We start from the raw sequence: 13041 nt of genomic DNA on the forward strand, positions 1-13041 counted from the left end.
AATTTAGTTGGCAATGGTAACTCTACTTCATCTATGTACTTTTTGTTCATATCACAATCCGTTACGCATTTGAAAATTAAATTGCATTGAAAATTACTATTTTTCTTTACATTTATTTTTCGTGTTTGAAAATATAATTTATTTATTCGTAATGGCAGAAACGAACCACAATTCAAGATTGTTATCTTACAAAAATGCTGGCCAAGGGACAACAGTGAGTATAGTTTATGAAATTTCTTTGTTCAAAATTCAAAATTGTTCGTAGATGAAATATGTACTTATTGGATTTATTTTTTTTATTCTTAAGCTTAATAATCAAGGAAACTTTATGTTTCCGCACAATTATCTAAATAAATGACCTAATTTAAAATAATAGGATAGTCAAATCAAAATTTTTTGCGACACCGTCATTATGAAATTATAATATTTATGTACTTAAAATTTTATAAACTTATTTACTTATTGTTTAGACATTAGAAAATTTGCCGTTTGATCTAATCGAAAATTATAATCACGCTTGTGGATAGGTCATGCATGACCTTATGACCACCTGCTTGTCGAAAGTGTTTCTTTCATAAATAAAGTTCAGAGTTAGATTTTCGATTGATTAAAAAGCTGTTTTCTGGCTTGTATTTAATATCTTGTATCCTGAGTATATGAAATATTTTGCTCCAAAAAAAAAGAGGACTTAGACTTCAGTAGTAACAAAACTGAATTTAATAATATTAATATTGACTTCCATAGGCATATTTAGAGGGGTCAGATGGGCTGTGCCCATATACCAAAATTGTGTATTTTTTAATTGGTGATAATGAAATGGTAATCACACCTATGCTATGTGTATTAACGAAAAGCACCAATAAGGGATCATACATGAGAATGAAATAGGTAAATTCGCCCATTGTGATAAATTCTACAAGAATTAACCAAACTAGTTTTCAGGGTGAATTATGTGGAAATTGAATTGATAGGCTATATTGCTAGCAATAAGGTTGTTAAATCCCCATTATTAGCAATGTGATCACTGAAATTCCCTTCTAATTCTTTATATTTTTAATACAGGATCTTCGACGCAAACGGGCAGAGCTCAGTGTTGCATTGCGGAAGCAAGCTCGTGATGAGCAGTTGCTTAAGCGCAGGGCCTTGTCTCCGGAGACAGAAGATGTACCTGATGAAGGAGAGAAGCAAATGTCTCCAGCAGAGATTGTACAGGGTGATTACAATAATAATTAATTGAAAAAATAATGTAATTTATCTAGACTGGTATAGTGGAATGCAGAAATATGTTACATTAATCCCAAATGGTTGTGTGGTCCCTGTATAAAATGGGCCACCTCTCTCTTTCCCATGGGTGTCGTAAGAAGTGACTAAGGGAATTTATTGGTTGAGGGATGGTCAGCAGCATTCCTCTTCAAACATCAGGTGATGGGGGGGAAAGGGATTGTTAGTAATGGAAACTAAAAATCCCATTGCTAGCAATATACCCAACTAGGTTGACCTCCTCGCGGTTCCCCCTGGAAACTATTATATACTTCATTCTCATATATCACCCTTCACTGGTGCTCCGCCAGCATATCCCGTTAGCACAGGCGGGGTTACCATACCATTTTCATCCACCAAAAAAAAACATCAGGTGATGTTTATATAGGAATGCTGTTAGACTTATGTAAGCCAAACTGCAGTTGCCAATCCCCCTGCCAAGCGTGGCAACTACTAGCAAAACCCCCCAAGGGGGAGGTCTATATTCAACAGCGAACAGTTAGTCTGATATGGTATAGTAATCCCAATTAACATATTCTATTAATTCAAATTTTAGTTATTGAATTGTTTTATTTAGAGTTATTTTCCTATTTTAAAAAAAAGCAATAAAACAGCCAAAAAATATTCATATGTTATAGTTTTCTACTAGTTTTTACCCGTGACTTCGTCTGTGAGACTTGGATAAGTTTATTAACTGGAATAAACAATAACCTATGTCCTTTTCCATCTGAAATAGTATTTGTAATTTTGAGACGATTGGTTGAGCCCTTAAAAAAAGGTAACAAACAAATAAACATCTATACAAATGTTACAAAAAGGAAAGGTGATTGTTTATAATGTAAAATTTATTAGATACACATTTTAAAGCAAATCATACAAAGTCGGGCTAAATTGCTAGTTTATAATATTAATAGGGATTAATAAGATATATTTATTATTAATTCTTCATTTTCTTTTGTTTGTGTGTGCTAATATGTGTATGTATATATTAGTATCTATGTAATAGTGCACTAGCTTTACCAAAGTTTGAAAGAGATTAGCTTAGCAATAAGGCGCCTTTTGTATCACTTCCCAATATATTTTTTTTATGCAACTTAAAACTGCAAACAAGTTGACAGCCCACCTAATGGAAAGTGGTAACCATCGCCTATAGACATGAGCAGTACAATGGACTAAACAGAGTATACTGTTTCGCCCATGATATGTGTTGTGTGGCGCCATGTGTTACCATTCCTGAGGACTCAGGTGTTATTCCTCTATACCCTGTAAATTCACTGCCATATCCTTCCCTTAAAACTTTTCAAACTGAAATACAGCCATGCAAACACAACTACTTCACGGTAGAAACACAAATGGGACAGAAGTGCCCAAACTAATGTAATTTTTGTACAAAGTCTTCTTCCTTTGGTTTATTTATTTACTGTATTTATTATTTTTATAAATGATGCAATAGTGTAAATAAATAAACATTTATATACGTTGTTACCAGGCCTGAAGTCTCAGGATTTGTCGGTGAAGACAGCGAGTGCTCGCGCCGCCCGCCGCATGCTGTCAAAGGAGCAAAACCCACCCATTTCAATAATGGTGAACGCTGGAATCATAAAACCCTTAATTGATGTATTGGACAGAGATGATTGGTAACTATTTATTATATGTGTATATATATATTTTTTTTAAATAAATAAAAATGTTGGGACACGACACGACGAACTTATGAACTTTATAATAGAAGGTAAGATAGAGGGAAGAGGGAGAATGAGGCATAGTTACATCAGGCAGATCAAGGAAGCAGTTGGTGTCGTGTCGTATCAAGAGGTGAAGAGACTCACTGAAAATCGTAGTGAGTGGCAAGAGCTCCACCGACAAGAGCGCAGCTTTTAAATAGGATAGATAGATATATTTTATATAAGCCACTTTTTTATTTAATGACGAATATTAATAATTCATCACGACCCATCGTGATATAATTAATTCAATGATAAATTAGTCACTATAGTTTCCAGCGGGAACCGTGTGGAGGTCGATCTGATAGGGTATATTGATAGCAAAGAGGACTAATCGCCCCATTACTAACGATATCAGTTTAAGGTAGGGCAAAAGAACTTTTTTGTTATGGCAGAAGCCTTAACAAAAAAGCATTGAGGGGCAATGTCCTATTTAAGTCACTTAGACTTAAATAGGACATTGCCCCTCAATGCTACCTAAGCTCTGGCCATGGTTGAATGAGATCGAAAGTGTTGCAGGTGAATTGTGACTTAGGACAGCAAGGGATAGGAAAAAATGGAAGTCTATGGAGAAAGCATTTGTGTCAAAAGAACATGTTGACACAGCCACTGTTGTGCAACATAGCTATTCATTAATAAAGGTTTTGAAATTGAACTATAAAATAAATGTATTAATTTATTTTACAGTAGCGACCTACAGTTTGAGGCTGCATGGGCTCTGACCAACATAGCATCGGGCACCCACGACCACACTATGGCTGTTATTGATGTAAGATCCATTTATATTTATTAGCTTTAAAAAAAAGAGATTTTTGTTTACACATAAATGTGTTAATTTTGTTTTACATTTTTTAATTATGTCAAATTTATTTTAGTGATTACAATGATAACGAATCTTCCGAAAGATATCTGTCTATTTGTGCATACATGATAAAGAACAAGACGTCAGACTTTGTCTTAATATAAATGTGGATAGTTTCTTTTTATGACAACACTTATCTATGATATTAGTTATTGAAATCGCTGGCGGAAGACCCAAAAAAAAAAAACAATTTTATAAATATAACTAAATTTAATTCTAAAATTAATTATTACAATAACATGTGTCTTCAGATCGATGTGTGATCCGTAAGTGAAGTCATATTTAATCAAACATAAAGGAAATGGGTATAAAGAATTGAAATGCTGACTGGACGCAGGTGTGTTTCTCGGTAGCGCACCTTCTTGCGCCATGCTAGGTGGTCCGATCCGATCGCCGTTGAGGGTGTGTCGTAATACTTGATAGGTATCTACTATAACATATTCAACAACTTTATTGTTGGGAAATAAACATCACCTCATAAGAACGGGACTCAGGGTTAGGTTTGCGAACATGTGGCACGTGCTCTAGCCAGTGGTAACGTGCAGGCGGGCGCGATCCCGCCGCTGGTGTCGCTGCTGGGCCGCGGCGGCACGGTGGGCGAGCAGAGCGCGTGGGCGCTGGGCAACATCGCGGGCGACGGCGCCGCGCCGCGCGACGCCGTGCTGGCGCACGCCGCGCTGCCCGCGCTGCTGCCGCTGCTGCGCCCGCGCACGCCGCCCGCGCAGCTGCGCACCGCCGTCTGGACCTACAGCAACCTCTGCAGGTGACCTCGCGCTCTATCCGTACTTTCCTCTTTTACGTGTAGACACCAGGCGTCACTAATATACATACCGATCCCATATCTATATATATATATATATATTTTTTTTTTTTGATAGGTAAAATGGTATGGTAACCCCGCCAGCGCTAACGGGATACGCTGGCGGAGCACCAGTGAACGGTGATAGATGAGAATGAAAACAGGCCAGTAACTCAGTCTCCATTACTAACAATCCCTTTCCTCCCAATATCTATATATTGGGTTTCTCTGAAGATTGTTAGCTGAAAAAAGGTCATCACCCATTTTTTTTAATAACAGACTAACATATACTTTATTGGACCAGTGTATAGATATTGTAACTAAAATATATAAGATATTGATATATATTACTCATCCTTAGTAGAAACGTTTTTTGATTTATCCTTGACCACAATACTAAAAAGTATTGTAAAATTTTTATTGTACATAACTCAGATTAAACACTGGTAAATGATTTAATATACAATGGCGGACTTATCCCATAAAGGGATCTCTTACAGTCAACCCAAAGTAATATAATAAAGGACTAAGACAGCATAAACCTTGAGAGTAAAGCTATTTTAGTTTGCAAAGAAATCTGTACAGGTAACAACTGATATAAAATACCGATTTACTTTTTCAGAAATAAGAATCCTCTTGTAAAATTCGAATTGGTCTCGCCAGCACTCATATACATCTCAGATCTTCTCGAAGTAAGCGACCAAGATATCCTAGGTATGTATTATATATTATTATGTACTGTACAAGGTGTAAGGGACAAGGTTTTTTTTTTTAATGAGTAATAATGGTGTGGTAACCCCGTCTGCGCTATCGGTATACACTGGCGGGGCAGTAATAGATGACTGATGAGGATGAAAGCAGGTCAGTTAGCCCATCCTGACGAATTCGACTAGAATTAGCCACGATGGTTTCCAGGGGGAACCGCGTGGAGGTCGACCTGACAGGGTATATTGCTAGTAATGGAGTTATTTGACCCCATTACTAACAATCCCTTTCCCCCCATAAGGGACAGGTTGGCAAAAACAATTTTTTTTTTATGGATGAAAATGGTATTGTAACTCCGCCTGCGCTAACGGGATATGCTGGCGGAGCACCGGTGAAGGGTGATAGATGAGAATGAACATACATCTGAGTTAGCATTAACATTAGAGTTATTTTTGTTTTGGCCTACCTGTTCCTTTTACCCAGTATATTAAAAATAATATAATTTTATAAGTACATAGAAAACGCTGAGGCAAAGTTTGTGATATTCATTTTATCCATTCAGATTTTTTTTATGTTGTGTTAACTTATCTTTTATTTGAAAAAAAGCAACAGCTCTGTTTTTTACCCGTTCATCTCAATTGAAATTGTATTCCGAACTAGACGGCAGATTTATAAAAAATGACAATTCAAAAATGCTTGCTATTGACTTTATTTGAATAAAAATATTATTATTGTAACGGTTGCAGCTGACGCGTGCTGGGCTATGTCGTACCTGACGGATGGGCCCAACGATAGAATCGAGGGCGTTCAGACCACTGTGGGCATGCTTCCGCGTCTCATTGCCCTGCTGGGACACAAGTCGCCTACAGTTAGAACGCCAGCGCTCAGGACCATTGGAAATATGCTGACTGGATCTGATGAGCAGGTATTGACTTTATAAGGTTATTTTGTATGCAAAAATGTGGTGTTAAAGCCATAGCACGAGTAAAGTTGCAGACGACATCTGCCAGACCTCATTTTCGTATTTCTACCGTGAAGCAGTTGTGTTTCGGTTTGAAGAGTGGGATAGGGCAGTGAATTTACAGGATACAGAGGGATGACACCCGAGACCTCAAGATTGGCAATGCATGGAATTGGTTTTTTTATGGGTAAAAATGGTATGGTAACCCAGCCTGCGCTAACGGGATACCCTGGCGGAGCACCAGTGAAGGGTGATAGATGAGATGAAAACAGGCCAGTTAGCCCACCATGATGAATTCATCAGGAATTAACCATGATAGTTTCCAGGGGGAACCGCGAGGAGGTCGACCTGGTTGGGTATATATTGCTAGCAATGGGATTCTCAGTCTCCATTACTAATAATCCCTTTCCCCTCTATGGAATTGGTTACCCCACCTTAGTTAACAGTAGATCGTGTGGAGATTACCTTAGCAGGGTATATTGATAATAATGGAGCTGTTTGTTCTCCTGTCAGTAAAAACCCTCCCTCACACAATATTTAGAATGGAGGGCACAGGCTGTCTGGCAGTCAATATGTACTAGTCATGCAAAGTCACGATTTAAAAACTAGTCCATATGTATTTCAGACGGATCGCTGCCTAGAAGCGGGCTGCCTAGACCACATCGTTACACTGCTGCGCTGCGGGAAGCCGTCCCTCATGAAGGAGGCGGCCTGGGCCGTCTCCAACATTCTGGCCGGCACTACTAGCCAAATACAACAGGCCATCGACAAGGGCATACTGATTCATCTACTAGAAGTGTTGTCCTTCCAAGATATTAAGTGAGTAATGATAGTGAAAGATTGATTAGAAAGCAGTCTATATCAAACCTATGCCTATAGGCGACGGTTACTATTTTCCATCAGGTGGGCCGTCAGCTTGTTTGCCATTCTAAGTTACAAAAAAAAAACACTTCCCCAGTGTACTATGGTAAAAGTTTTTTAATATGGAGAAAGATCCGTTTCAAGCAATGAAATATTTGATAATATCTTAAAAGTGTTGATTATTGCTGCGTGCACAAAAGATATATATATATATATATATACAGAATGTACATATGCAAAAGGCGGCTTGATCGCTAAAAGTAGTCGCTTACAGACAACATAAATAGGTAAGTACAGAGAGAAAGTTAGGTGGCGCAAGTCAATACAATAGTAAATACAAAAAAAAAGTAACCAAATAAAATGCACATATTTTTAAATATTATTTATATAAAAATAAGACTTAATTAAATATCTATATAAACATTATATATATATGTATATATATATATATAAATATATATAAATTCATCCTTGCCTGGTATTGTTTACTGGTATTCTGCCAATGTATATCAATACCACAGTCAAGGTTGCCATTTTAAATTTATTAATCGAAAAATATCTTCATGCCAACATAACTGCTTTGCAGCAAATACATGTTGATAAAGATTTCTTTGCAGTCTCCTTGGCAAAACAAACTAAAACCGAGTGATGATCCTTACAGATTATATTACTGGCAACAGAGACTCTAGTCTCCATTACAAATAATTGCCTTGCCAGGTGCCAGAAGGAGGCAGCGTGGGCCATCACGAACTTGTGCCTGGGCGGCACTCCGATGCAGCTGGACGCGCTACTGGCGGCGGGCTTCCTGCAGCCGTACTGCAACCTGCTGGCCTCGCCCGACCACCGCGCAATTACCGTCGTGCTCGACGGCCTCACCAACCTACTGCAGGTATTTTACCATGTAATCATGCTAACTTCACCGGGCATTGGACCCGGTATTTATATGTCGGATTCTCAAATAAAGTTATCATTTACACTGTATCTCCGCCTCTTTTACTCGGCGCCGACATCAGATGTTATGTCCATGGTACTATACATGTCTATAATAAGCGACGGTTACCGCTTTCCATCAGATGGGCCGTCAGTTTATTTGCCATTCTAAGTTGTATAGAAAAGAGAAACATCCAAGTCGTAAATCGATTAGAATTAACGACGTAATTCTGTAATGTATAACGTATCCTTTTAGAAGTGACTTAAAAAAGACGTATTTTTTTTAAAACCAAATGGCTTAGGTTACATGTTTATTTTTATTTAATTTTCTTACACTGTATAAATGTTAATATTCATGCGTGTGCATTAATATTGTATTATATTTAATGTTTGTTATACCTATATGTTATAATGCAATATGCTATTAGTGTTCCTTAAATAAATAAATAAATTATTGTTACAGGCCGCCGCGAAATTTGGCCAAGTGGAGCCTCTCTGTATAAAGTTAGAGGAGATCGGCGCCCTGGACCAACTAGAAGCTTTGCAGCAACACGAAAACGATTCGGTAAATAAGTTTGATTGATACAGTTTGCTTTATCTCCGTCTTGTACTAATGTAAATCTGTAATTCACCAAAATAATATCTCGCGTCCTGTAAAAAAGCATTTGTTAGTAACAAGAACTAGGGGCCGGCATTGCTAGCAATATCAAGTTACTGGATATAGTTTTCCTGGAATCCATCATCGTCAATTCACCATCACCAATTCATCATCGTCATTAACCCTTTTAGTGCCATCGATTTTTACTCATATCTACTTAAAAATGCCCAAGAAATCTTTGTCGTGTTGATGTCATTTACCCTTGTCTCTAAAAAAAACTGTATCTCCTCCAAAAATTATCCAATTTTAATATTTTTTTTTAGCAAGCTAAACAGCGACTGATTTCACGAGCGCTATGACGCTCGTGACACTTTTAGTTGCAATGCGCACGAGCGCGATGGCGCTCGTCGGCACTCAAAGGGTTAACTCCTGATGAAATCGCTCACTAGTTTCTCGCCAGCTTCTGTTTGTTCATTGTGTTTTCAAAACTTTAAAAAACACTCAGGGAATTAGTAAAATTCATGCTTTGCCGTGTCGGTCCCGGCATAGAATAGGTCACCCTCTTCCCTTCCAGTGGGTGTCTTAAGGAGCGATTGACGACTTAATGGTCGAGGGATGGGCAGCCGCGTCCCTCTTAAAACATCACTCAAGCCTAACTGCTGTTGCCAACCAGTCTGCCAATCGTGGCAAGGGTTAGGTAACCCCCTTCCCCCTGGCTAGGGTTTTTTTAATGAATGAAAACATGGCAACTCCGCCTGCTTTACAGTTATTAAAAATATATTAATATTATAGGTATATAAGAAAACTCTACACATCTTGGATACGTACTTTGCGGAACAAGACGATGTGGTCGCAATGCCAGCGGAAACGAACAACGAGTACCAATTTGGAACTTCGGAAACCCCAAACATGAACTTCTAAATAGTAGACTGTAGTCTAAGAACAATTTTGAAAATTGATTAATAAGAACTTATTTACGGAAAGGCGGGGTTTAGCGCGAGGTATTAGTGCGAGGCACAAAGCAAACAGAAAAAAACATTCCCTGTATATGCATTCCTGTGAAAATTTATAAATATGCATAATTTTGTGTGTGTAGGTAACTATACTACACACATCAATAAACTAAGCTGTAATTTCTACTGCAATAATGCATAATGGGACACAATTTGCACAAACCCGCTATGTAAATTCTGCCTATCCCTAAACAAAGTATAGGTAAGTAGATCTGTCAATATTTAAGCAATTGTGCCTTTATATCATGAATTAATAAACATTTTTTAGCTATCTTAGGTGTATATAAAACATCACATTGAATACTGCATATCATTTGTTATACCAATAGTCATCTTTCACTTTCCCATTGTTAAGTGTGATGCCTTGTATGCCTTTTATTCTCCATCTGGATTATGTAAGTCATTTTCTAAAAATACTACATTTAGAAGTACACCAATGAAATAATCTTAGTAATGGAGTCGATTGTGAGGAATTATTTTCTAAATTAATCACTAAAATTTATATTTTTTTCCAAAACTATATATATTTTATATATATATATATATATATATATATATATATATATATATATATATATATATATATATATATATATATATATATATATATAAGTTGAAAGTTATGGAATTTCCTTTGAAATTAAACATGTAAAATATGAAATTTAGGCTCATGGTTCAAAACAAATACAAAATATAATGGTTCAACTTTATAATAATTTTCACTTAATTTCTTTTTACAGAAAACTTAAATTTTAATGATTCGTTTAGAGAATAACTCTTCAAAATATACTCCATTGGCAATCCATCCTTTTTAGGTCTTCCTTTTCCGATATATCCAGTTTCAAATTCATTCTATTAGTAACTGTGTTATATTGTTAATATTAAGTCTACAATCAAGCTGGTCTTGATTTACTTGAATAAACTGTATATCTATGTAGGTAATATTGTTTAATACACTTTGCGCAGGGGATTTGACTTAATAGACAAGTAACAAAGGAATATATCAATAGATGCACTTTTTTCTACCACATGCATGCCAAAAAACAAGACTCCAACGTTCAGTTTGATTTGTAGTAACGATAATGTATCTACAGGTATGTTCGCCACTTGTCTAAGAATGTTTTCCTTAGCCAAAGTAAAAAATCAATTAACGATATAGACTAAGTAGTAGAAAACTTTAAAGGCGTGATACAATATCGCCAATCTGTTATTATAGTATACTTGTAATTGTGATGGTATTCATGTATTTAATAAACTTTTTATAATGGTATGCTCAAATAAAAATCCTGAGACTGATTTTGGTATTGATTAATAATAGTAAGATAATAAATATTTGTACAAGTTATTGTTTTATTATTATTTAACAAATGACAACCTTTACAATTGGAGGCAGGGGGGGGATTGATAACAATGGAGACTAAGGGCCACATAGCTAGCAATATACCCAACCAGTTCGACCTCCATGAGAAACCATCGTGGTGATTTCCAGGTGTATTCATCACGATGGGCTAACTGAATTGTCTTTTCATTCTCACCTATTTTCACTCACTGGTGGCCCGCCAGTGTATACCGATAGCGCATGTGGGGTTACTATTTCATCATGACCCATTAATGAAAAAAATTTAATTCGGCATTAGCGCGATGGTGCTGTTGATGATATTTTTTTTCTTTTTAATAGATAATAGATTTGTAAGCCTTGCCTGCACTGTCGATATATACTGGCAGAATACCAGTAAGAGTTGATCAGGCAAAATAAAATTAGATCAGTTGGTTGATCATAAAAAACTATCAGGAATTAATCACAAATGAGAAATAAGCTGACAAAATATGGAAAAGTGAAAATTTTGTGTTAAAAATCTTCATATATAAAAGAGAATGAAAGAGTGACGCAAAAGACGGGAGATTTAAAAAAATATTAGTACACCCATGCAAATCCAGAGCCAGAAGCCGGTAATATATATATATATATATATATATATATATATATATATATATATATATATATATCTCAAAATAAAAAGTAATTTTAAGATCTAGATGTTTATTTGTAATTAAATGTTTTGGTAATACAACATCCTGTTTGTTACAAAATGTTAACAAATATACAATTTGTAAGAGGAAACAATAAGAAATGTACTTGTGTTAAAAATTGAAAAAAAATCCATCTAGATTTTTATTATAAAATCTTATTACTAAAACTTAAACTAATTGCAGTTATGCTTTATTTTGCTCCTTCAATTTTTCGAGTTGTTGCCTGAAATAAAGAAGTGTTTAATTTAAAAACTGGCACATTGGAAAGTTTTTATAAATACATTTTGAAATGGCAAACACATTTTAGAAAATGGTACCAATGGTAAATCATCTAAAGACAGACACTGCAGAATAATGATATCCAGGGCATAAGGGTATTTTGCTTTGAAGGTTGGAATATGGGAAATTACAGGATATAGAAACAAAACGCCAGAGAATATCCTATTCTGTAAACTACCAAAAGTAATGGTGCTGATTCAGCTGTAACATATTTAGAGTGGCCCTAGTTGTATCTAGTGAAAGAGTTAGTGATACCCTAATATTGTCTGCTCATACGTGAACGTTACTTGAGAAGAATGATTACAACAAATATCTAACCTCAATTGTTGGTTGAAGTCATCTTGAACAATATCATCCTCCCAGTTGTCTTCCCATACGGATACATCCTCATCATCAGCGTCTTCTGTACCCCAATCTGCACAGTAATTATTAATAAATATACAATTAAAAGAAAAAAAAAAATAACAATTCGTAAATCGACACATTCGACTTTTTTCGATAACTTACTTTCAGCAGGGAATTCTTCGAATTCGTCGTCCTCTTCTAATAAACCGAGGTCTACTTTCTGTTTATCTGCCATTTTTAGGGTCAAATTAACAAAATTTCAGAAGATGATTATTAAAATTAGAAAATCTCAAAACAAGCTCAATAATAGAAACAATGACATGACAAGAATAATCTCATCTGACATTTGTTTGACAATTACTACCAGTGTTACCAGACTACTATTTTACTTTACCTCAATATCTTGTCCATTTTCCAACATTTTATCAAATTCAACAAATACAATAACTACCTGATACGTCACACGAGCCCTCGGCCTGCATATCGGTATTAACAATTAAAACTTTTTTCGCTTCGGTATTTAGGCCCGATTTTTAACGAAAGTGCGACATTACTCTGTTGTAGGTGACGTTTATACTAACCTACTTTGTAATTTTTTAGATAAATACATTTAATATGGCCAAAAATTAAATTCAGCTCATTTCACAGATACGTTTTCAATATACTTAAAGGT

The 13041-nt window shown here is 35.9% G+C and overlaps 1 protein-coding gene across 1 annotated transcript; it reads left to right on the plus strand.

Moving 5' to 3' along the window:
- Window positions 1-10203, plus strand: LOC113514348 (importin subunit alpha-1-like). The gene is made up of 11 exons (XM_026898415.3): window positions 1-214; window positions 1063-1213; window positions 2750-2897; window positions 3672-3753; window positions 4392-4609; window positions 5268-5359; window positions 6097-6275; window positions 6937-7130; window positions 7890-8061; window positions 8566-8667; window positions 9493-10203. The coding sequence occupies exons 1-11, from the start codon at window positions 152-154 to the stop codon at window positions 9619-9621; spliced, it is 1530 nt and encodes a 509-aa protein (XP_026754216.2). The 5' UTR covers window positions 1-151; the 3' UTR covers window positions 9622-10203.
- The last annotated feature ends 2838 nt before the right edge of the window (window positions 10204-13041 follow it).

This window comes from Galleria mellonella, unplaced genomic scaffold (assembly GCF_026898425.1).
Source record: "Galleria mellonella isolate WM207_F2 unplaced genomic scaffold, CSIRO_AGI_GalMel_v1 utg172, whole genome shotgun sequence".
Taxonomy (NCBI): domain Eukaryota; kingdom Metazoa; phylum Arthropoda; class Insecta; order Lepidoptera; family Pyralidae; genus Galleria; species Galleria mellonella.

Coding starts and splice junctions, on each gene's coding strand:
- LOC113514348 (XM_026898415.3), top strand. CDS start 152: ATGGCAGAAACGAACCACAATTCAAGATTGTTATCTTACAAAAATGCT. Junction 2,898..3,671: donor GTATTGGACAGAGATGATTG/GTAACTATTTAT, acceptor TTTATTTTACAG/TAGCGACCTACAGTTTGAGG. Junction 6,276..6,936: donor TGACTGGATCTGATGAGCAG/GTATTGACTTTA, acceptor TATGTATTTCAG/ACGGATCGCTGCCTAGAAGC.